At 40.0% G+C, this 25,991-nt stretch overlaps 1 protein-coding gene across 3 annotated transcripts in view; it reads right to left on the bottom strand.

The window, feature by feature from the left end:
• The window catches only part of POLR3B (RNA polymerase III subunit B), a 115,771-nt gene that overhangs the window by 42,447 nt on the left and 47,333 nt on the right, over window positions 1-25,991 (bottom strand). For all 3 annotated transcript variants that reach the window (XM_004006694.5, XM_042247168.2, XM_042247167.2), the window contains exons 14-19: window positions 22,941-23,141; window positions 20,535-20,697; window positions 18,250-18,403; window positions 14,815-14,889; window positions 14,160-14,258; window positions 6,692-6,819 (exon numbers count right to left, since the gene is read on the bottom strand). In XM_004006694.5, the coding sequence (XP_004006743.1) occupies window positions 6,692-6,819; window positions 14,160-14,258; window positions 14,815-14,889; window positions 18,250-18,403; window positions 20,535-20,697; window positions 22,941-23,141 (820 nt within the window). The remainder of the gene's footprint in view (window positions 1-6,691; window positions 6,820-14,159; window positions 14,259-14,814; window positions 14,890-18,249; window positions 18,404-20,534; window positions 20,698-22,940; window positions 23,142-25,991) is intronic.

The raw sequence follows: 25,991 nt of genomic DNA, 5'->3' as shown, positions 1-25,991 counted from the left end.
TGACAGTAAGTTCATCCTTTTACATGAAATCAATTCAAATTTATGTTGAGATTTCAGCTTCAACTGTATACTTCACCCGCTGGAGACAAGGGTTCAGGCAAAGTCCCACCAGGCTGCCAAACGTGCCCTCTGAGACCTGAGCCGAGTGTTACCATGCAGCAGAGACACAGAGCCAGCTGCACTTCCAAACAAGGGTGACAGAGATGGCATCCTGCTATAAAATTGTGCTACTCGGCCCAGAGCATAATTCTTGGGCATCACAACCCACTATGAACTGGAGGAGCAGCTAAATAGTTTAGCAAAAGTTTGGGGTTTATGACCTCATCGGAAAATGTTCCTTAAAGACTTTTGAAAGAACTTGTAGGCCAATACATGTATACACACCTCTAGCAGCACTGGCAATGGGTGCATAGGTTAAAATATGATTTATAAACTATGACTTCTATGTTATAAAATTCTCAAATGCCACCACACCCCATAATTTTTATATAAATTATGAATGACTGACTAGCTACTTTTATCAATAAGTAAGCTTTTTGGAGAAAATGTCATGTAGAAATTTTAACATTAGCCCAGGGTGAGGCATATACTCAAACTAGGACGGCTATTTAGTATTGTCAGCTTCCTTAAGAAGGGCACCGCATGTATATAATAACTAATAGAATGTCTATAAGCTGAATTCTCCTTCTACTGGCCCATTCTGCTGTAAAAACAATCTCCAATGAATTTATCTGCTCACTACCCAGGACATAATCTTTCTTACAAAGTCTTATTTTCTTGATCAAAACTTTCTTAAGGAGTCACAAATTGGCATAACGTGGTATGTATATGTAGGTTAAAACAGTGAAAATGTTTTTTTAAGATAAAAGGAAAAAAAGGATGAACACAACTTAGAAAAGGTATATTGAGAAAAATAAATTATATATTTAACTAATTTTTCCATCTTCCTTCACCCAAGCTCTTTTTACTTAATTGTATATATTATGGAATTATAATAAATTTCACCCATTTAAAGTGTACAAGTTGATGACTTCTGACAGATACATGAATCTGTGAAACCACTACCACAATTAAGATCCAGAACATTTCCAGTACTTCCAGATGATCCTGTCCCTGGCCTCAGGCAACCAAAGATCTATTTATCAGTACAGTTTCAATTTGCATTTTCTAGAATTTCATATATAAATGAAATCATATAGTAAGTGTACTCTTTGAGTTGCTTCTTTCACTTAGCATGATTCTGAGACGCATCCACATGTCTGTGTGTAACAGAATTCATTCTTTTTATTGCTGAGTACTATTCCATCATAAGAATATACATTTTGTCTATCCATTCACCTGCTGATGGATATTTGAGATGTTCCCAGTTTGGGGCTACTGTGAATACAGTTGTTATGAACACTGATGCACACATCTTTGTTACTCATTTCTCTTGGATAAATACACAGGAGTGGAGTTTCTGTGTTGTTTGCTAAGAGTACAATTAACTTTATAGAATAATTTTAGCGTTTTCCAAAGTGATTTTACTGTTTTACATTTTCACCAGCAATGTGTGAGCATTTTGGCTGCTCCACAAATGTCAAATCTTTTTCATCTGCATCGTTCTAATGAGTGTGCAGTCACATCTTACAGAAATTTACATTTACCTGATGACTAATAACGTTGAACATATTTTCATGAGCGTATTGGTTATTCCTATTACTCTTTGAGAAACGTCTGAGTTTTCCTCTGGCCCCCATCTTCTAATTGAGTTGTCTTATTACCCAAGAGTTCTTTGTATGTATTCTGGACACAAATCCTCTATCAGATATACTGAAAATACTTCTGTCCATTCTGTGGCTTAATGCTGTCTTTCATATATATATATATTTTTTTTGGTCACACCTAGCAGCATGCAGGACCTTCATTCCCACCAGGGACTGAACCCATGCTCCCTGCAGTGGAAGTGCTAAGTCTTAACCACGGGACCACCAGGGAAGCCCTGTCTTTCATATTCTTAACAGCAACCTTCAAAGAGAAGAAATATAACTTGAGAAAATCCAATATGCTAAAATTTTCATTTTTTATAGTTTGTCCTTTTTGTGTTCTAAGAACTCTTACATCATTTGAGGTCACAAAGATTTTTGCTGAAGTTTCCTTCTATAAGTTTTACAGTTTCAGCTCTTACATTTAGGGGTGTGATTCATTTTGTATTAACTTTTTGTACAGTATGAGGTAGGAGCTGACATTCATTTTTTTCTATATAGATACTCAGATATTTTATTTTGTTGAAAAGATTTTTCTTTCCTCTGAATTGCCCTGATATAGTCATCAAAAATCAATTGCTCATAAAAGTGTGGCTCTGTTTCTGGATTCTGTTCCACTGATCTACATGCCTACCCTTATGTCAACATCACGCTGTCTTCCTTACTATGGCTTTATGGTAAGTCTAAGTACTGGCTTGTAAAGTCCTCCAACGTAGTTCTTCGTTTCAAATATTGTTTTAAAAATCTGCATCTGATTTCTTAACAATTTTAATGTCCTCAGAGATTCATTTGCTGTTGAGACATAAAGTACCTACTAAGCTGGCACCTGGCTAGGCCCCAGAGATACAGTGATAAATAGCAGACGTAGCGCCTGTCCTCAAGGGAGCTTATAATTTACAGTCTACCTTCATCATGATCCATGGTGAACCAGAAAAGTGAGGAAAGAAGTTAGTTTTAGCTGAGAAAAATTTTAGTAAGTTTTACAAAGATCACTGTATAGAAGACATAAAGTAATCTCTTAAGAGTTACTCAACCAAACTGGAATTCAGTTTCCTTGTCAGAAACAAACAGGTATGTATTATATCTGACAGGACTATTATTATTAATATGTTAAATGAAGAAATGTACCTAAATCAGTTGATATTCAATGAGTGGCAATATTCATTATGACTAATATTAACAATATTAGCAGTAAAAATACACACTCATCATCCTGCAAGACTGCTCATTCTACCTCCAACTCTAACCCTACATTTGGAACTGTTCCTCATTATAAACATTCTAGTCTCAGGAACTGTCACACAAGCTTACACTTACAATAGGTAAAATGAGTATGTCTTTTTTAACCAACAGAATTCTAAAAGAGAATTACCATGGATAATTTGGTCAAGACATCTTTTCACTTTGTATCCCCAATGGATTAAAAAAAATTGTCTTAAAAAAAAATTCAAACAGAAAATGAGAGAAGAGATGTAGAATGAAGCCACATTTTATGAGTTTCTATGTGTATATGATGTGTTTCTAGTATTTTGAAATCCTCCAGCGCATTTCTAGTACATCCCATCCTACTGTAAAGTGGGGGATACAAAAGAAGGAACTACCCACTTAGGAGCAGACTCAGACAAAAACCAAAACAGAAGCTGCGTTAACACCGAACTTTAAAAAAGTCCAAGCAGTTTGGAGCTGAAGGAGGAAGGGGCGGTGAGAAGCAGCGGGGGCTGCAGGAGGGATGTGATGCATATTCATTAATTAAGCTGACAGTGACCAAAAGGTCCTTTTAAACGGGAGAAAGGGTTCCACTAGAGGCGTGCCAACTAATAAAATGGGCAGGATATGAAAGCGTGACTCATGTGAACTTGGCGTCGGGTGCCGGGGGGAGCAGACAACGCGGCCCCCTCAGACAGCCTTCACTTGCAGCACTGGGTGACCTGAAGACCCTGCCACCTCCACACACGCCGACCTGCCTTCGCGCTCTGAACCACGTCACAACAGAGCCACAGGCATGGCAGGGAGGCCTCCCAGTAGCTCAGTAACACGCTGTGTGGAGCCCTGAACTTCATGAATAAAGCCTTAGATTTAAGAAACACCCTCTGCTGGTGTTTCAGGCTGCATTCAAGTCAGCCCTGTCTTATACACAAGGTAAGGCTCTCAAGTGTCTCTGGTCTGTGCTGTCTTGGTCTCCTTCATAGTGACAGAAAATGACTTATTTTCTCACTGTTGAATGGGAGGGGTTGGTGGTAAATTGCATATAGTCAACTTCCAGGTTAGTTAGAGTATTTAGTGAATTAATTCTGGGATACTGTCTTTCACTTTCCACATGGACTAATAGACGAAGAGCAACTAAAATATTTTGTTATAAAATCCACACAGAAACTGGGAGGATATATAAGGAATCACAAAAAGTGACTGTATAATTTTTCATCCGAAAAAAAAAAAAGAAAAGAAAATCCACACAGAATCTCTGAGCTGTATATAGTCTTAAGCAATGGCTGATACCTAAAATGGGATAGTGTGATTTTAGTTACTAGTGGTCAAGACAGCATGGAATTAAAATGACTCCGAGAAGTCCCACTCCAAGAGCTGGGTTTGCTTCAGACCTGGGTCTCTGCTCTGGTCTCCCTCTGCTGCCCTCTCTCCTTTTGCCAGTTTTCCTATAGACCTCGCTCAATACTTCTGCAGCTATTTCAGTGCCCACAGCGCAAGGTGGCCTTCTCATGTGCCAACTTTTAATATTACTTTTATCTCATGGCTTTTCTTTCCAGTCAGGTGTTTTATAATAACAAACAGTGACAAAGGCTTTTTATTATTATTATTATTACTTAAGATATTCAGCGGCTTTTGTCTTCCTAGCGTCAGCAGTCACGTCAGAGGATTGTATCCAAGGAGCTAAATGTGCAGGACCCAGGGTCAGAGCAGCTGAATACACCAACCTCAGAAAACACAGACAATGAATTGCAAATGACACTCAAAACAAAACGAGAAAAAAAACCTTCACACAGAAAACTACAAAAGAACTCTACAGACACTGAATTGGCTTTCTGTACACACTGATCCTGCTTAACTGTGTGTGGTAACTGGCCAAACGTTTTAGGTACTCAGGGCTACAAAATAAAGGCTTTTTTTTTCTTTTTTGGTAGGAAGAGAAGTTACAAAAATAAAAATATTATTTCTTTCATTCGAGTCACTTATTTACAAAAACAAAAAGATTTGCCAAGTGGTGAGAGATACAACCCTTTCTGTTTCAATCTTCAAACACACTAAAGAGTGGCATTCGTGATGAAGTGATTAGTCTTCCGTTAATTCTGCTGAAGGTTCTACACAAAAGGTGTATTGTTTCAGCTGGGATTCACATCATGAAACAAAATGGTTTGGTAAACCCAATAGAAGTGATAGCCCTTTCAGGACACACAGGATTCAGTACTGTATATTTCAACTTGTTAGCAAGTCAGAAGCACAAGCGAGAACTCAGCCTACACTGCTGTGGAGGATGAATGGGAAACTCTAAATTGATGAGCCGCTGTTTAGATTTTCCCACTGGGAATTATTCTCAACTGTCCAGGCATTACATCATTCAGGTAAATGGTAGCAGGACAACATGCTTCTTATTTCTTTGTGGCCAACCAAAGGGCAATATAAAAACTCAAAAAGACATGCATACTCTTTATCCATAGGAGAAACAGAATTCCTTAATTGTCAAGCTAATTATCAGTAACTGAAAGGCTAACTGCATTCCAGTTGTTACCCAAAGGCAATGCAAAAACCTTTTACGGTTTCTTTATGAACCTCCTTGTAGCATACTTTAAATCAGAGATGACAAATCATATTGATGTCATAGACACAGATGAAAAGAAAATGTATTAAACTTACTAGGATTTAAATGAGTTTTTAAAAATATTAAAAAAAAAAGCTTATAAGCAAAACTTTTTTTTTTGCCAGTATCCTCTATATCCTCTTCAAGACAAAAATCCAAACTCCTACACATATGGCATCTCTCCAGCATGCCTCTCTGCCCATGCTATATAGCAAACACGATACAGAACAGCTGTATCAGAGTATATACCAAGACTTCCCCACACACTGCTTGCTTACATTCTCATACCTGTGAGAAATACTCAAGAGTCCTCAAGACTCAATTCAGTTCTAGTCTCCAGAAACAGCCCACTCTCTAACCTTAGGTGTTCTTTCTGCTCCTACTTCCTTAGACGCTAGCTATCAGTCTACCACAGCGCTTATCAGACTATATCCAATTCCTGGTATATTTACTGTTCTCTCCTACTAGACTGTGAACTCACTGAGGGCAGGACTCTGTCATCTCTGTATTTTCAGGTTCCAGTACTCCTGTCTGGCTTATATTTGATGCTCAATAAATGTTATGGATGACAAAAAAATCAACGAACGAATGAAAGGAAAGGAAAGAAAAGAAGAAAGAAAGAAACACAAATTCAGGAAACTGTGACACATACCGAATGTTTCAGGAGCTACAGGAGCAACTATATGGATATAACGGGCTCAGTGATCGTCATCCAGACAAGGACTAAGTACATCCTAATCAATACTGTAGCTCTTATCCCTATCGCCTTCCACTCTCCTCCTTCTACCTCCAGTTTTCACTGCTCTTTCTTCCAGCTCTCCTGGTTAATAACTTACATTCATATAGGGCTGTTCTCTTTACATTTACTACCTTGTAATTCTGTGATAGTTATTATGTATCCTTTTGTTTGGCCAAGGGAACAAGTTCAGAGAGGTTTTCTCCATTTTTGTTTAGGCTTGAGACAGGACAGGGGAACTTGCAAGCACTGCAGAATTCCACAACCTCCTGGGTTTGGTAACACGCAGGTGTGTCAGCAACATCTGACTCGGCCAAACATGCAATACTGGTGAAACATGAATCAAGATATAAGTATTCATCCAAGTGTTCAGAACCAAGTTCAAGAAGGAATTCTTACCCATGGCTTGTTTCCCCATGGCACACTGATATGTGTTTCTCGGGGACTGGTTGTGATGAGGGTACGGGATCAGGCCAGCACAGACTCCAAGGAGAGTGAAAGGTTCAATCTCCAAGTGGGTGGTATCTCTATCAAGTTAATTAAGAATCAGACGTCTCAGGCACCAAGTACAAAATAAATATCTCTTTAAGGATATAAAAAATATTACTATCCAGGCCCCAGAGGGATCTAGACAATAAAATTTAAGTTTACATAAATATATATAAAAATCTATATATAAAACATATATAATAAATTTATATAATAATAAAACCTCATAATAAAATTTGATGCTAGTAAAGCTGATAGGAAAAAATCCATACATAAATAAAATATAATAAAGCAAATTATTTTTTTCAGTGAAACTAAAACATGCAACTTTATTATATGAAGCAATACAGGGAGACAATATAGAATGCCTATATAAAAAATAAAACATTATTACATCCTAACTAATAATAACAATAACTAACAGTTTTAAAGAAATTACTATATATAGCATATAGAAACGCAGTATCAAGAATATCTACATGGCACAACATTGTACATCAACTATACTTCAGTTGCAGAAGGAAATGGCAACCCATTCTGGTATTCTTGCCTGGAGAATTCCATGGACAGAGGAGCCTGGTGGGCAACAGTCCATGGTGTCACAAAGAGTCGGACACAACTGAGCAACTGACACACATACTTTAATAAGTTTTTTAAAAAATTTTAAAAATAGATCTCTGTGGATGAGTGGCCTGCTTTCTCCCACTTTTCTAACTTGTATCAATGAAAAAGTTGTATTATCATCTTAGAGAGAGGAATGTGTCCCCTTTAAGAACAATTACTAAGACCTGAAGTGAAAAGTTAAAGTGTTAGTCACTCAGTCATCTAGGAGTCTCTGCGGCCCCATGGACTGTACTCCCAGCAGGCTCCTCTGACCATGGAATTCTCCAGGCAAGAATACTGTAGTGGGCTGCCATGCCCTTCTCCAGGGGATCTTCCTGACTCGGGATTGAACCTGGGTCTCCTGCACTGCTGGCAGATTCTTTACCGTCTGAGCCACCACGGTATCAATACTGTAACCACTAGCTAAACATGGCTGTTGAGCACTTGAAAAGTTAGAATAGTGTAGCTGAGAAGCTGAATTTTTAATCAGTTATTTTAAATCTTTCAGTTATGCTTGTAATCACTTAAATGTATTAATCTACCTTTTCAATTGTAAATGTTATGAAATCAGATCAAGTATTTCCAATGAAAATTTAGCATCCAAATTGAGATATGGTATAACTACACACCAGATGAGACTTAGTAGGAAAAAAAATGTAAATTATCTCAATATTTTTATAATGATTACATGTTGACATGATAATCTTTCAGATACACTGGGTTAAGTAAAATTATTAAAATTAATTTCATCTGTTTCTTTTTTACTTCTTTAATGTGGCTATGAGAAAACTTAAAGTTATATGGTGACTTGCATTATATTTTTACTGGATAGCTCAGTTCTAGATACTGGCCACAAAGTAAGACTTTGCCTAGTAGATGTCAGAATCTTGATTACTTTCACAATATAATTTTGCATAAAACTCAGTTTTGGTTAAATGATAAGGCAACTGAGATACTGCAATGGGAAAGGGTAGCCAGACTGTTTTCAGGTCTTGATGAAACATCTCACATCCAGGACCTGTGGTCTCCAATGACCCTCTATCCCTCCCTTGAGTGTTTCTGAAGCACAACCTTAACTGTAATTTCAATAGTTTACAGTACTTCTGAAGAGAAGTGATTTCCAAGATAACCCAACACATCATGGAGAATTAGTTGCAATGTACATGGCAAAGATCTCCCACTTATCCAGTTATCCATCTATTTATTTTTCAAAAAATGTGTACTGAATTTTGTCCCTCATTTGGTTAGAGAGCATGCTTTCTATGCAGTCTTTGGTTTTGAAGAATACACTTCTGACCTCACGACCTCGCAGAACCCCAATCCTCTCAGACACTTTAGGTCTTTGTCAGCAGAAAGGAAAATGGCTCTAGGCTTTGTTTTCTTTCTGTTTTTTTTTTGGATAGAAAAACAGCTTATAGAAAAATTTTAAAACCAAGAATGAAACAGTTTGTTAAAAGGTACTGTTCTGTTTATATTTAATATGATGGCCAATTTGACCAATCCAAAAAACTTTTTTTTTCTTATGTAAAAATTGGGATAAGCTGAAAATGAAGAAGGTAAAGATCTGAGTTTCCTCTTTTTTCATGACAAGAACATATATAAGATTATATGAAAGTCCAAACTTTCAGTCTGGATTTGAATTTTACAAAACAGAAAGGAATTTTATAGGATTGGCCAAAAATTTACTTGGGTTTTTGTGTAACACCTTATCATTCAATATTATTCAAAATTAAAACCACTCTAAGCTTCTATACTAAACAGGAAATAGGAGACTTCCTGTTCACCGTGCATAAGGGCATTAAATTTAGCTCAAATTAAGAATAACTGACCTGTTGCTTGCAATAGCAAAAAAATTAGAAATAGCCTAAATTGTCATCAATAGTGGAACAAATTAAATAAGGTATTTATGTATAGACAACATAATCGAAAGCAATTAAAATATTTATATGTATAAATATATACACATACATTCATGTGGAAAAATATCCAGGATGATAATGTTAATAGCATTGAGTTAAAAAATCAAGATGGAGTATTACTCAGCCATTAAAAAGAATACATTTGAATCAGTTCTAATGAGGTAGATGAAACTGGAGCCTATTATACAGAGTGAAGTAAGCCAGAAAGAAAAACACCAATACAGTATACTAACGCATATATATAGAATTTAGAAAGATGGTAACAATAACCCTGTATGCAAGACAGCAAAAGAAACACAGATGTATAGAACAGTCTTTTGGACTCTGTGGGAGAGGAAGAGGGTGGGATGATTTGGGAGAATGGCACTGAAACATGTATAATATCATATAAGAAATGAATTGCCAGTCCAGGTTCGATGCAGGATACAGGATGCTTGGGGCTGGTGCACTGGGATGACCCAGAGGGATGGTATGGGGAGGGAGGTGGGATGGGGGGTTCAGGATTGGGAATACGTGTACACTCATGGCAGATTCATGTTGATGTATGGCAAAAGCAATACAATATTGTAAAGTAATTAGCCTCCAATTAAAATAAATAAATTTAGAAAAAAGAAAAAAAAATAAACTTTGTACCTGTTTTCACACACACACAAAAAAATATCAAGATGCTGAAAATAATTGTAACCATGCATGTATGTTTGCATTTACCTAAAAAAAAATCTAGAAGAGTACATATTAAACCTTTAGCACTGGCTACTTCTGGAGGGTGGAGTTTGGTGGAATGGGGAATTACTTTATGCATTTCTACATTTTAATAAATATCCTAAATATGAATTACTACCACTTTTTTTCTTATTTTTAAAGTAAAATTAACTTGATGTATGGGATAACTTGGTGTTGGGTGATACTGATAATCATTTTCCTTTGCAGAGGGAGATTTGTGACACTGTATAGGAGGCAGTGATCAAGACCATCCCCAAGAAAAAGAAATGCAAAAGGTAAAATGGTTGTCTGAGGAGGCCTTACAGCTATGAAATGAAGAGAAGCCAAAGGCAAAGGGGGAAAGAAAAGATTTGAATGCAGAGTTCCAAAGAACAGCAAGGAGAGATAAGAAAGCCTTCCTCTGGGATCAATGAAAAGAAATAAAGGAAAATAACAGAATGGGAAAGACTAGAGATCTCTTCAAGAAAATTAGAGATACCAAGGGAACTTTTCATGCAAAGATGGGCACAATGAAGGACAGAAATGGTGTGGACAGAACAGAAGATATTAAGCAGAGGAATACACAGAAGAACTGTACAAAACAGAGCTTCACGACCCAGGTAACCATGATGGTGTGATCACTCATCTAGAGCCAGACATCCTGGAATGCAAAGTTAAGTGGGCCTTAGGAAGCATCACTATGAACAAAGCTAGTGGAGGTGATGGAATTCCAGTTGAGCTATTTCAAATCCTAAAAGATGATACTGTGAAAGTGCTGCATTCAATATGCCAGCAAATATGGAAAACTCAGCAGTGGCCACAGGACTGGAAAAGGTCAGTTTTCATTCCAATCCCAAAGAGAGGCAATGCCAAACAATGCTCCAACTACTGCACAACTGCATTCATCTCACAAGCTAGCAAAGTAATGCGCAAAATTCTCCAAGCCAGGATTCAACAGTATGTGAACCATGAACTTCCAGATGTTCAAGCTGGATTTAGAAAAGGCAGAGGAACCAGCGATCAAATTGTCAATATCCACTGGATCATCGAAAAAGCAAGAGAGTTCCAGAAAAACATCTATTTCTGCTTTATTAACTACATCAAAGCCTTTGACTGTGGGGATCACAACCAACTGTTGGAAAATTCTTCAAGAGACGGGAATACCAGACCACCTGACCTACATGCCTCCTAAGAAATCTGTATGCAAGTCAAGAAGCAACAGTTAGAACTGGACATGGAACAACAGACTGGTTCTAAATCGGGAAAGGAGTATGTCAAGGCTGTATATTGTCACCCTGCTTTATTTAACTTATATGCAGAATATATCATGAGAAATGCTGGGCTGGATGAAACACAAGCTGGAATCAAGATTGCCAGGAGAAATATCAATAACCTCACATATGTAGACGATATCACACTTCTGGCAGAAAGCAAAGAAAAACTAAAGAGTCTCTTGATGAAAGTGAAAGAGGAGAGTGAAAACGGTCTAAAACTCAACATTCAGAAAACTAAGATCATGGCATTTGGTCCCATCACTTCATGGCAAACAGATGGGGAAATAGCGGAAACAGTGACAGACTTTACTTTTTGGGGCTCCAAAATCACTACAGATGGTGATGCAGCCATGAAATGAAAAGACACTCGCTCCTTGGAAGAAAAATTATGACCAAACTAGACAGCTTATTGAAAAGCAGAGACATTACTTTGCCGACAAAGTCCGTCTAGTCAAAGCTATGGTTTTTCCAGTAATCATGTATGGGTGTGAGAGTTGGACTATAAAGAAAGCTGAGTGCCGAAGAATTGATGCTTTTGAACTGTGGTGTTGGAGAAGACTCTTGAGAGTCCTTTGGACTTCAAGGAGATCCAATCAGCCCATCCTAAAGGAAATCAGTCCTGAATATTCATTGGAATGAATATTCCAAAACAAATGAATATTCCAACTGATGCTGAAGCTGAAACTCTTAATACTTTGGCCACCTGATGTGAAGAACTGACTCATTGGAAAAGACCCTGATGCTGGGAAATATTGAAGGTGGGAGGAGAAAGGGGACGACAGAGGATGAAATGGTTAGATGGCATCACCAACTCAATGGACATGAGTTTGAGTAAACTCCAGGAGTTGGTGATGGACAGGGAGGCCTGGCACGCTGCAGTCCATGGAGTCACAAAGAGTTGGACACGACTAAGCAAGTGAACTGAACTTGTAGCAGTAAACAAAACAGACAAAATCCCTGCCTTCATGAAGCTTCTACTGGAGGGAGATAGACAACACACAGATGCATCAATAAAATGCGCATTTTACAGATTTTAAGATTTAAGCACTAGAAAAATAAAGTTGTGAACGGGGTGGACCAAGGAAGGGTTTCTACTTTAAATAGGGTGGTCAGGAAAACTCCCTGAGAAGGTGGTGCCTGAATGAAGACCTGGAGAATGTGAAGGAGTGAGCCATGCAAGTAGGTGAGAGCATTTCAGGCAGAGGGCTTGGGGCAGGAACGTGAAGACGAGGCCAGCGTGGTCAAAGCAGAGTGAGGGAGGAGATAACACAGCGGCAGATTCCGTGTAGGAACGTGAAGGCCTCTGCAACGACTGCAGAGGGAGGGGGGGAAGCCACTGGGAGGTGGTGGTGGGGGAGGGGGTTGAGAAGAGCAGTGATGAGAGCATTCTGATCCTTGAAGAATAGACTATGTAAGAACAGGTGCAAACCTAGTCAGATGCCTTTTGCAACGGTCCAGACAAGCAATGGCAGTGGCCTCCAATAGGGGAGTATGTGAATGAGAGCTCAAATTCTGAGTATACCTGGAAAGCCCACATGGTGTGTTAAGTGATTAGATGTTAGGTGCAGGGCAGAAGAGAAGGCAAAGCTGAAACTGAGGTTTGGGCTTGAGTAACCATGATGGAGGCTTCCTTGGCAGCTCAGGGGTAAAAAACCTGCCTGCCCCTGTAGGAGACATGGGTTTGATCCCTGGTTTAGGAAGCTCCCCCTGGAAAAGGAAATGGCAACCCACTCCAATATTCTTGCCTGGAACATCTCATGGACAGAGGAGCCTGGTGGGATACAGTCTGTGGGATCGCAAGAGTCAGACATGGCTTAGTGACTAAACCACCTCCACCATATAACACTTCTCCTTTACACTCAGTCAATCTTGAAATGAGGGGTATAAAAATTGTACTTTGAGAGAGCCATACATTTAAGAATGAAAAACTGACTGAAAAGCATTATTTACTAAATTATAGTAAGACAAAAATAAAATGGTACATTTCATCTGGCAGCAGAAAGCAGAAAAGCACTTTCCTGATTGAAGACATAAATAGTTATCAGGTGGCAGTATTAACCATTTAACAATATAACTGCAAAAATTCTCATTTTAGGTAACTAGTATCTTGGTGGTTTAGTTTCTAAGTCACGTCTGACTCTTGCCATCCCATGGACTGTAGCTTGCCAGGCTCCTCTGTCCATGGGATTTTCTCAGGCAAGAATACTGGAGTGGATTGCCATTTCCTTCTCCAGGGGATCTTTCCAACCAAGGGATCAAATCCTGGTCTTCTGTATTGAAGGCAGATTCTTTACCAACTAAGCTATCAGGCAAGCCCAAAGTGGTACCTTAGCCACAAGCATCTGACAGCAAGTGATATAAATGTCTTTTAATGTATTTCAAATGGAACACAGATATTTCTAAAAATATCATTGTTCTAGAAGAAACACTGTGGACACATTAACATTTCATGTCAATACTGCACATAAGTTTAGAGATATCTTTACAGCAAAACAACATAGGGAATTTCTGCACTGACAACAGGAATTCAGATATCCACTGACAAAATCAACCCTGAGAGATAAACACACCATTACATAGCCTGACTCACTAGTTCAAGTTTTGTCAGTAATCGAAGTCAGAGAAGCAATTTCTTTTAAGAAATACACACTATGTGTAAATTGAAAAGGAAGGATAATTAAATCTCAAGATTATTTGTTAGCAGTTCTGTGATACTCTTTGGATAAGCAATGGATTATGCTTCATTATAAAACAGAATACTCCTAACAGTTCCTACTAAGAAGTTCTGTTGTGTAACAGAACTGAAGATGAAATGAGAAAAGGAGGCTGCGTCTAGCATCAGAACAGGTTTTAATTACGGCTGTTATGGACCCTACTTACTTATTAATTGTATGTTCATAGAGTGCGATGTTACAGTCATTTTCTTCATTCACATCTAAGTATTCAACCAGACTCTCATGTAAAAAATCTTCAAAATTCCTGAGAAAATATTGGTGAAATGGACACTTAAAAAGCATTTTACTGCCATATTTTATATGCAATAATGGAAGATATGTGCTTTCATTTAGCCTCAAAGCATTCTTCTCTCCCAGAAAGTACCAATACATTGGGATACTTGAAACATGTTATTCTTAGACCACAGTTATCACAAATCACCAAAACATTAGAAAAATCTGTGATTCTTGTTAATCTGGTCCTGCTTTTAAAAATACCTTCTCTGATTTAAAAAGTCCTATATGATGAGATACCCAATATCTACATTAACATAACTTTCTCCTACTACTTCATCTGTGCTGATTTACACCAACAATCTATAACCTGCATTATCTGAACTGATAAACATTTTTACTATGTCCAAGCAAGCTCACATAGAGAAGAGGTTTTTAACAGGTTGTTATATTCGGTAGAGAGGAATTAAGAGACTAAAACTGAAAATATGCTTTTCGTAAAAGCTCAGCTCAAACACCGTTACTTCCGTTTAGGTCATATAAATGAGTCTTAAGGAGACTGAGAAGTTTTGCTTTCGGCTACTTACCTATACCCCTGAGCCAGCTCTTCCATATGTTTATTTGTGACTGCAGGTTTCTGTTTCTTTACAATTATATAGGGTCTGGAAGAGAAAAGAACAGCTTGATAGCAATAGCTCAACAGAAGAATAAAACCAATAAATTCACTACAGTGAAGTGAGGGAAGCTATAGACATGTTTCTGGATTGTTTGAGGACACCAGGTATTTTTTACAAGTGTGAGAGCACAGGGGCCTATTTTCTCTTTCACATACACAAGCACATGTTTACACACAGGGTTACTTCGTCCAAGTATCTTTGGAAATATTTGGTTCTGAATGAGAAAGCAATGTGAAATAATACCTGATAAAGTCTAGCAAAAAAAAAACCCCACACTTTAATACCTTAAATATCATATGTTTTTGTAAATGCACCCATCATACCAAAAATGTCTTCTGATTTCATACTGGGAATATGGAGAAGTCAGCAGTCAGAGAGACCAGTCACTGAGAAAAACAGTGGCATTTTTAGTGAAGGTCTGATGACTGTCAGCTGTCTACAGTGCTTTTGCTTCAGGATAAACCTCACTGGACGACATTAGCAGGGTACTTGAAGCTACGTACAACCAAAGAGTGAGTATGAGCTGACAGAAAATAAAGCTTCCTCACTTTGTGATTTTTACTGATATCGTGGGTTTAAGTAAGGCAGAGAGCCTCGGTCCACACGTTCTGATAGATTCACCTGTAAATGCAGTGGGAACCTGCCTCTGAGGGCTCCCCTTGTGAGAGAAACGACTACACAAAGGACGGCGCATGGCTTGGAATGTCTAGGGCTGTTGCTATTTGGACAAGCGGTTCTTGCAGAGAGGAGCCACTACCCAGCATGCACTTGTGCACCCCACCCTCAGGTCACCACACCCTTCGGGACTAAGGAGCACCTGGAGACAGTTAAGAGGAGGACTGGCACGATTACAAAAGGGAAAACAAGGTGCTGAAGATGCCTGGATGCACCTTGCAGTCCTGGCTGCTCCTCTCACCAGGGAAGCAGAAGCCCCACCCTGCCCCAGGTGGGGCTGCACTTTAGCTCAGGACAAGGGACTGAGGAGTGGGGACAGCAGGCACAGGCGAGGGAAGGGACTGCACTTAGCCACCTCAGTTACCTCTCACTTTATTCCATAAATTCTACTAATTCTTCTTGCCAGATCTATGTTGGGTCATTATAAAATCACTTCTAAAAAAAGAACTAGTTTTCTTTTTAGGCTATGCCATATTATATTGGGTGTAGTGAAACATCGTAGAAAAGAGTAATTGAGAAAATGTCAGTATTTTCCCCACCCTTAACTGGACCATGTAAGTGGCTGTAAGTAAGTACTCTGTGTTTGCCCAGCACCCTACAAGGCACTTACCACACCTTGTATCAATCCTAGGAAGGCACTGTAATCAAGGCCCACAGACTTAAGTAATAAACTCAAGAGTCACATGAGTCAGTAAGTGGAACATTAGGATTCAAACATGGGTATAAGCTTCAATTAGGGCTTTTTGATTGCAGAGAATAGGAACCAATGCTGGCCAATTTAAGCAAAGACGGAATTTACTAAAAACTAAGAAGAAAATTTTAAAGAATTTACTAACAGGCTCAAAACGTACTAGAAAAATAAGAATGAAAGAAAAAGGTGCAAGGCTCAGCCTCAGAAAGAAAAGGAGCCAGAACAGTCCCAAAGGTCCAGAAAGGCAGGGGGAGCGGGCAGTCTCTTGCATGCACTGCTGCTAGGATGAATCTGTTCTGACCACATCTTGCTCTCAGTTATTCTCCTTGGGATTCAAGCTCTCTGAAGAAAGCCTGACTGGCCTGGCTTGGGTCATACGCCTGATCTTTGGCTGAGCAAGAGACAGCACCTGACTGACCAACCCAAGAAGACTGCCAGTGGGGAAGGGCAATCCTAAGGAAAACAAGGAGAGCGACTGGAAGGAGAAAGGGAGGCTGGACAGACATAGGTAAAGGCAGTCCAGGTTCCCAGCTGTCAGACTTCGCAGCTCCTGCCTCCTCCCCAACCACTGCGAGCTCGGCGACTCACGCCCTCACACCATCTGAGATCCCCAAAGAGAGACTCAGGTGAACTGAGTGAAGGCCTGGGAAACAAGGTGACATCCTCAGCCGAGGTCCCCCAAAGCACCAGACACCATGTCATATTGGTCTCTGTGTCCCCGTCTCTGACACAGCTGAACAAAACGGGCCCTAAACATCTTCCGAGTGAATACAAGGCACCTGCTCTTCTAAGGGTCTAACGTGGTGTCATCTCTTTGTGCCGCCACGTTTTCTTTCTTGCCATTCCTTAGCCTTTTTCCTTTTCTCCTTTATCCTTTAAAGCAACGGTACTCAACTCCCGCCTCTTTGTTTCCCCGAAGAATTTGGGCTTTTGTTCATTATTTATTTATTTGGCTGCACTGGATCCTAGTTGCAGCATGCAGGAACTAGTCCCTGACCAGGGATCAAACCCGGGCCTCCTGCATTGGGAGCTCCAAGTCTTAGCCACTGGACCACCAGGGACGTCTGTATGCATCCTTTAAAGCTCAGATCAGAGCACCAGAATAGAGTCGGTAAAATCAGGATTACTGGAGTAAAATGAATTCTAAGAACTTTCCAGTAAAAAACAGACTCCACCACTATCTGGCTTTGGGTAATTTACTTAGTCTCACCAAATCCCAGTACCTCATTTGTTAAATGAAAATAATAATCCAACCTCATAGGGTTGAATGTGGTTAAAGCCTTACAGACAGAGCACCTATTAAGATAACACATAATGGCGAGCACTTACTACTCGCATCAGTTCAGCTCAGTCGCTCAGTCGTGTCTGACTCTTTGCGACCCCATGAACCACAGCATGCCAGGTCTCCCTGTCCACACCAACTCCCAGAGTTCACCCAAACTCATGTCCATCAAGTCGGTGATGCCATCCAGCCATCTCATCCTCTGTCGTCCCGTTCTCCTCCTGCCCGCAATCCCTCCCAGCATCAGAGTCTTTTCCAATGAGTCAACTCTTTGCATGAGGTGGCCAAAGTACTGGAGTTTCAGCTTTAGCATCAGTCTTTCCAATGAACACCCAGGTCTGATCTCCTTTAGGATGGACTGGTTGGATCTCCTTGCAGTCCAAGGGACTCTCAAGAGTCTTCTCCAAAACCACAGTTCAAAAGCATCAATTCTTTGGTGCTCAGCTTTCTTCACAGTTGGTTGTTATTACTAATTATTTCTGCCTTTCCCAGCAGACTGATTTCTCTGAGGGCAGAGACTGACTCCCATTAATCTCTGAATCCCCAGTAGCCAATATGCATATTCATGAGGTGTTTGCTAACTGAATTAAATTTATCTTAACAATGAAAGAGGTTAAAGCAACTTCTAAAATAAAAACAAGTCCATTTCTTTCAAAAGTAAATAAAGAGATCTTAACTATTTCCAGCCACACACTACCTGCACAGCCTCCCTCCATCAGAGGAAATATAGACACATCGATCTGTCAGATTTGTTGAGATGGAAACAAACTCATTGATATAGCCTGCTCTTCGCATCAGTCGAAATGTATTCACCAGCTTCTTGTGATCTCGAATGACACCCAGGATGTTACCTAAGCAGAAAGAAATAAGAATGTTCAAGATTGAAATAAAAAATACATCTAATGGACTTAAAATATCTACTCAATAAAAATAATAACCAGCAGTAAGCAGTCATTTTGAAATACTGTTACTAAGCCTGCAGCCAGTCCACAAGGCTGGAGGGAGCAAGAGGGGTCAAGGGCAGCCCAGGAGACTCAAATCCAGAGTTGGCCCTACCACATGCTGACTGCATATCGCTGGTGAAGTCAGTCTGTCTCCTTATCTGTCAGCACTGTGCAGGGCCATGAACTTGGGCTCCAGAGCCCTGGAGTTGAACCCTGGCTCTATCACTTCCACTGTGGTGATGTGAGGATTAAATGAGCTGATCTCCTGTAAGGCACTTAGAACTGGACACAGCACTGAGTAATTGCTATCATGAAGCTGCTATTGTTGTCATTATCTGAGAGATGAAGCAGACAGACTTGGGCTCCCAGGGTGAGTGGGAGGATTCAGGGAGGTACTGGGTGAATGTGCAGGGTAAGGTCACATTCAGTGTGAGCTGCCAGAATTCACTGACCAGGCAGGCAGTGAACAGCCCCTTTTCCTTCCTACTAGCCTTCACAGTAGATGGTGAAGCCTCCCCAGAGCAGGAAGGACGGGGAGAAGATGTGGGGGCTGAGATAAGGACAAGCACGTGCAGCACCCCAGGCAGGGGACAGACACTCAGGCCACCAAGCCACACCTGCGGCAGCGTCTCTGGAGGACCCTGAGAGGATGGGGAGGGGTGTGAGACAGCAGCACATGGAGCTGGAGCAGAAGGAAAGGGACCCTCCTGCAGAGCCTGCCGACACTCACTCACTCAGTGGCTGAAGACAGGTCATCTCACTCTAAGGGCTGACCTGATTATTTCTGCAGAATGCCTCACATATTTAACTTGAACTTAAGGTTATCGTGTTGAAACTTGTTCCACTGAGGACACACTGGCAGCTGCCACAGGGTCTCTGCACCTTTACCTTTAGCTCTGACAGCCAAATCATCTCAGAACCTGGGTGACCCAGTCAATGGAAGAAGTGTTTGTTACCATTTTTTTCTACCTTTCAGTTAAGGTCAACCTGGTCCGGAACTAAAGTATATTTAGGGAGTAGAGGCTTATTTAACTTATATGCAGAGTACATCATGAGAAACGCTGGACTGGAAGAAACACAAGCTGGAATCAAGATTGCCGGGAGAAATATCAATAACCTCAGATATGCAGATGACACCACCCTTATGGCAGAAAGTGAAGAGGAGCTAAAAAGCCTCTTGATGACAGTGAAAGAGGAGAGTGAAAAAGTTGGCTTAAAACTCAACATTCAGAAAACGAAGATCATGGCATCTGGTCCCATCACTTCATGGGAAATAGATGGGGAAACAGTAGAAACAGTGTCAGACTTTATTTTTTGGGGCTCCAAAATCACTGCAGATGGTGACTGCAGCCATGAAATTAAAGGACGCTTACTCCTTGGAAGAAAAGTTATGACCAACCTAGATAGTATATTCAAAAGCAGAGACATTACTTTGCCAACTAAGGTCCGCCTAGTCAAGGCTATAGCTTTTCTTGTGGTCATGTATGGATGTGAGAGTTGGACTGTGAAGAAGGCTGAGCACTGAAGAATTGATGCGTTTGAACTGTGGTGTTGGAGAAGACTCTTGAGGGTCCCTTGGACTGCAAGGAGATCCAACCAGTCCATTCTGAAGAGGATCAGCCCTGGGATTTCTTTGGAAGGAATGATGCTGAAGCTGAAGCTCCAGTACTTTGGCCACCTCATGCGAAGAGTTGACTCACCGGAAAAGACTCTGATGCTGGGAGGGATTGGGGGCAGGAGGAGAAGGGGACGACCCAGGATGAGATGGCTGGATGGCATCACCGACTCGATGGACATGAGTCTGAGTGAACTCCGGGAGATGGTGATGGACAGGGAGGCCTGGCGTGCTGCGATTCAAGGGGTCGCAAAGAGTCGGACACGACCGAGCGACTGAAATGAACTGAACTGAACTGAGAGGTCAGTGGCAGAGAATTTGACTGCAGAATTAAAAGTATATTCGTGCTTTAAATACATAGTCAATTCCTTCCCCTTCCCCCCAAGACTGTTTAGGATCAACCTGCCTCCCCAGCAGACTCACCATTGAGGAAGACGAGGAACACGTTTGGGTAAGAGAGCTCTTCCCCACACAGTAAGCTCACATCTTCTACTCCCAAGTTACTGGCTAATTTGACAATGGGTCCATCTTCCATGTCAGTCGTGATGTGCGTCATAAGGGCCAAGTTTTTAACCAAACCACATGCCTAAAAGACAAAAGATAGTCATGTCTAAGAATGAACATGAACAACACAAAATACGCTCTGTGTCTGAACACAGCTCACCACTCTGCTGACAACAAGGCACAGTAGTGCAGCCTCACAGGGAACACTGTGCAGGCTCATACAAAGCCTGAAGGATGCACCTACCCTTTATTTCAGAGGAACTGATACTAAAGTCACAAGCGAGGATATAAATATAGATTTAGCCACAGAAATGCTCAGGACTATTTGAACTGGAAATGATGATGGCATTATAAATGTCCCCTCCCCAAAGAAACTGATTTACCTAAATTGTTATTTCCCAACAACAGCATATCATAGTCATTAAATCGACGTTGTGTAAAAAGAGTAAAGAAAAACACTGATAACTGTGAATACATGAACATAAAACTTCTGGCATGAAATAAGAGTTAGTCTGCAAAATAACTGGCCAGTACTCTATAAGCTTCTTGGTCTTAAAAAATAAAGACAGACTGAACAAACTGCTCCAAATTAAGACACTAAGGAAACCTGACTACTGAAAGTGCAATCTTGGGATCAGAAAAAACATGATAGGACAATTGGCAAAATCTGAATAAGGTCTAGAAACTGCAATACTGTTACCAATGCTAATTTCATGAGGTTGATAAATATTAATTATGTACTATAGTTACGTAAGATCACATTTAGGGAATCTAGGTATAGGACAATTGGCAAAATCTGTATAAGGTCCAGAAATTGCAATACTGTTACCAACGCTAATTTCACGAGGTTGATAAATATAATTACGTACTATAGTTATGTAAGACATCACATTTAGGGAATCTAGGTGAACGATCATGTTAACTCTCTGCACTACTTTTGGAATTTTTTTGGTATGTCTAAAATTATTTCAAAGTAAAAAGGAAATGAAAAAAAAATCTTTTAAACTTCTATACGACCAAAGAAAAAATTTTAAAGCAAACATAAAGAAGGACTTAATATGACAAATTAAGAAAAAAAAGCCACTTGAGACACATGTGATATTTAAAGATTACATCTTTAATTCTTAAAAACCATCTTCTGTAGTGATACACAAAACAGTTTCTTTATGAGATTAGCTGAAGCAAGCTCTGGGGAACTTGGTGTCCCAAAGCTCAAGATGCATAGACTAGGCAAATTTGATAAGCGGCACAATTTTAGCATGACTTTCCATATGGTTTAAAATAAATTACGAGAAAAATGGTAATTTCCAAAAATTATAACCCTGTATGGACTTCTATTTTTTACCTCTCCCAAGTCATAACAAATTCCTATACTTTGGAACATACATCTTTTACTTGCCCTAATTAAGTCATTTATTCATTCAGCATATATTTATGGGACCTCTGCTCAGAATGAGGCTCTGGACTAAGGAGCCTGGGATACAGTGGTGAACCTAACATGGTTCCTTCCACCAGAAGTTTACAAGCTAGAAGGAATAAGATCAAGTGAAACCACTGATAGCTAACCCAAGGAGAAAGAGCCATGACACAGAAAGTTGCTGGTGTCTTGTAAACCAATTTAAACTCCTTGGTTTAGTGTTCACGTAACTGCTTACGTTTCCTATATAAGTAAGCAGGAATCCACTTTAAGTCTTGGACTGTATGCTTCTGGATGGCTGCAGTTGTCACTTTGATGTCCTCTAAGAAGAGTCAAGGAAAATAAGGAGTTGTTTAAAAAGAGCTCCTCATGAGCAAAGGTGATGAGTCTCCCAATTTTCCTTCCTATTCTTATCCCTTAGTCATTGAGTGGTTTGACTCTTGGGATAAAATAAAACAAACAAGAAAATTCGGCCCATATGTCTCTTTAGGTGAGAAAAGAAAGTAAAAGTGTTACTCAGTCGTGTCTGAGTCTTTTGCAACCCCTGGACTGTACCCTGCCAGGCTTCTCTGTCCATGGAATTCTCCAGGCAAGAATACTACAGTGGGTGGCCATACCCTTCTCCAGGACACCTTACCAACCCAAGGATTGAACCTAGGTCTCCTGTATTGCAGGCGGATTCTTCACCTCTGGGCCACCAGGGAATCCCCTCTTTAGGTGAGCTATTAATAGTAAATCAAAGGCTTCTGGAGGTACTGTTTGGGAATGACACTGATGTTCTCACAGGCTGCATCAACACTTCTCTGGCAGATAAATGGCTGACCCCAGCGAGGATACAGCCTGGGGGAACAGGGCAGGAGCAGAACAGCCATTACCTCTGACACAGCGGAGACCCTCAGGGACCTTACCTCTCCTTCAGGAGTGTCTGAAGGGCACAGCATGCCCCACTGCGATGGCTGGAGGGATCGAGGACCGCTCACTTTTCTTGTTTTTTCGAACTGGGAAGAGATTCTCGTCATCATGCCCAGTGCAGATATATATGACAAGCGAGACAGCACCTGAGTCACGCCCTGGCGATCCATTTTAAATCTCTTTAGAGACCAATTGCCCTGGAGAGAGAGGGGAGACATGAGACTACCTCAGACCGCTTGTGCTGCCTGCCACCCTGCAGTCATTCTGAGAGGCTCTGCACAGGAACTGCTTATTTGTGAAATTAGAGTCATGATATATATTCAGAAATCAAAAACCACAATTAAAATCTAGCCAAGTTACTCACTGGGGTTTTCTAGGAATTTAGTGAATATTACCTATATCTAGCAACCACCTCAGAATGCTTCAATGGATTGACATTATCACATCAGAGCAGGTATTTTTCTAAAGAACTAATCACATTCTAAACAAGCCAGTTCAACCAGAGATTTTCACTGGAAGCAATAAGCTAACTAATAGAAAACTACCAATTTCTACACATATTTAAGGTAAAATGAGCCTGAAGATCAAAGAGATAATTTCATGTTGGAATGTACCATTATTTGGATGCCTTCCAAAATTAGTTTTGTTTTTTTTTTTAATTTTTTTTCCTTCATTTTAATTTACAATACTGTATTGGTTTTGCCATACATTGACATGAATCAACCACGGGTGTACATGCGTTCCCAAGCATGAACCCCCCACCCACCTCCCTCCCCATAACGTCTCTCTGGGTCATCACCGTGCACTAGCCCCAAGCATGCTGTATCCTGCGTCGGACATAGACTGGCGATTCGATTCTTACATGATGGTATACATGTTACAATGCCATTCTCCCAAATCATCCCACCCTCTCCCTCTCCCTCTGAGTCCAAAAGTCCGTTATACACATCTGTGTCTTTTTTGCTGTCTTGCATACAGGGTCGTCATTGTCATCTTTCTAAATTCCATATATATGTGTTAGTATACTGTATTGGTGTTTTTCTTTCTGGCTTACTTCACTCTGTATAATTGGCTCCAGTTTCATCCATCTCATTAGAACTGAAAATTAGTTTTAATTAGAGAAAAATATAGCAATAGGAAAAAAAAAGTCTCTAATAGCAGTTATCAGGGGAAATGAATAAGTATAGGCTTATTAATCAAGGCTAAAAATTGCACATATTCACATTAATAAATATATCTTCTTTGGTTATCATGTCAATCTTAAAATAGATTTATGTGAAATAAATCTGAAGCCTTAAATTTACTTTAAATGCATTAGAAGAACTGAAATACATTAAATATATTATTTTACACAAGCATTAATTGTACACATTAAATATTCTCAAGGATAACTTAAAGATCAAGGTTAGGAATCAAATTTTCAACTCATGGTAACATGAATTAACAGAAAATAGTATGCAAAGAAAAAACAAAGTAGAAAATAAAATGTCAAAAAATGATTGATTCAATATTTCTGATTCAAAAGGGAAGAAAATTACACCTGCTAAATAGTGGTTCTTCATTTTCCTTTTGATAATCTGATGAAAGCTATGACTGTTCTCGTGAGAAAAATGCACACAGGACCACAAATACAAATTTTTAATTCAATTTCAGGGGCGGATTCCCAGATCCCAGATTAAAATCCTTCCCAGTAGAAAAATTCATCTGTTTGAATTTAAATACATGACTTCAGAGGAGCTCCTCACAAACTAAGGTTTAGTCACTATTACAGCGAAGATCTATCACTTCAAAAACTTGAGTTTTGATAGAGTGGATAAAAGCTAAAACCTGGGAAGAAACAATGCATTACAAAGCAGAGAAACAGCAAACATGTTTATCTCAAAAGTTAACTCCTCATACTGCTCATTCAGTTAAGTCCTTGTATGCTCTGAATGAGAATGAACCCAGTAAACTGATTCAAGACCAAAAAGAGCAAGGAAGATAAACACTCAGCACAGAACTAAGCAGCTGCTGGCAAAGAAGAAATAGATGGGGATGAAGTCAAAACATTCAGCAAGATAATTTTTTCCAATATTCTTTTTTTTTAAAGGGAGAGAGGACAAACAGACAAAGGGTCTAAAACTGCTCCTCTGAGAAAATTTATTTCTTGAAAATATTCTACATATGACAACACTCACAATTTTTAAGATTTTTTTATGTGGACCACCTTTAAGGTCTTTATTGAATTTGTTACAATATTGCTTCTGTTCTATATTTTTGGCTTTTTGGCCACTAGACATGTGGGATGTTAGGTCCCTGACCAGGAATTGAACCCATACCACCTGCACTGGAAGATGAAGTCTCACCAACTGACCCATCTTTTTCCAGTTGCCTACAGATTGGCGTGCACCCACAACAAGGCCCACTACTGATTCTCCCAATAAGCAGTCTGCTCCCAGAGTTAATAAGGTGTCATCTGGGGGCAACAGAACTACTCAAAACAGCTATTCTGACCTGAAAATAAAGCGTCAGAAAGCAAGGAAAAGTCACTCTAACAGAAGTGTGTTCGAGTGCTCTTTGAAGGCTTCTTTTCAAATATCCAGGAATCAACTTCCAGACAACTTTGGGCCCCATGACTGTGACGGGCCCAGAGAGGCACAGAAGCCGGGCCCCCTGCAGTCTGGATGGAGCTGTCACAGCGGGGGTGCTCACACAGACCTGCTGCACATTTCTCAAGTCAGACAGGGCGGCAAGTCAGCTGCTGATATACTCTTCTTTTGTTGGGACCAAATCCCATCCATAAAACTAATTTTATGTCTGGCATACAAAACGTGAACCAGACTTTATCAGATAGACCTATAGATGTTACGCTTTAAGAAAGGGAGCAAAAACCTATCTGATAACCCCTGATGAACAGCCAGAGGCCCTGAATACACAGCAGCTGCTGAGGCCTGAATTCACTGCTCACATGAGAACAGCTGAGAGCCCTTTGAAGACTATGAACCTACAATGCAATGAAACATTTTACAATGTTCCAGACAAAAGCTGTCATTAGTAAACCTACTTGC

The sequence above is a fragment of the Ovis aries genome, chromosome 3 (genome assembly GCF_016772045.2).
Source record: "Ovis aries strain OAR_USU_Benz2616 breed Rambouillet chromosome 3, ARS-UI_Ramb_v3.0, whole genome shotgun sequence".
Lineage (NCBI taxonomy): Eukaryota > Metazoa > Chordata > Mammalia > Artiodactyla > Bovidae > Ovis > Ovis aries.
The sequence above is the reverse complement of the archived record's forward strand: the minus strand, read 5'-3'. Positions and strand labels throughout refer to the sequence as shown.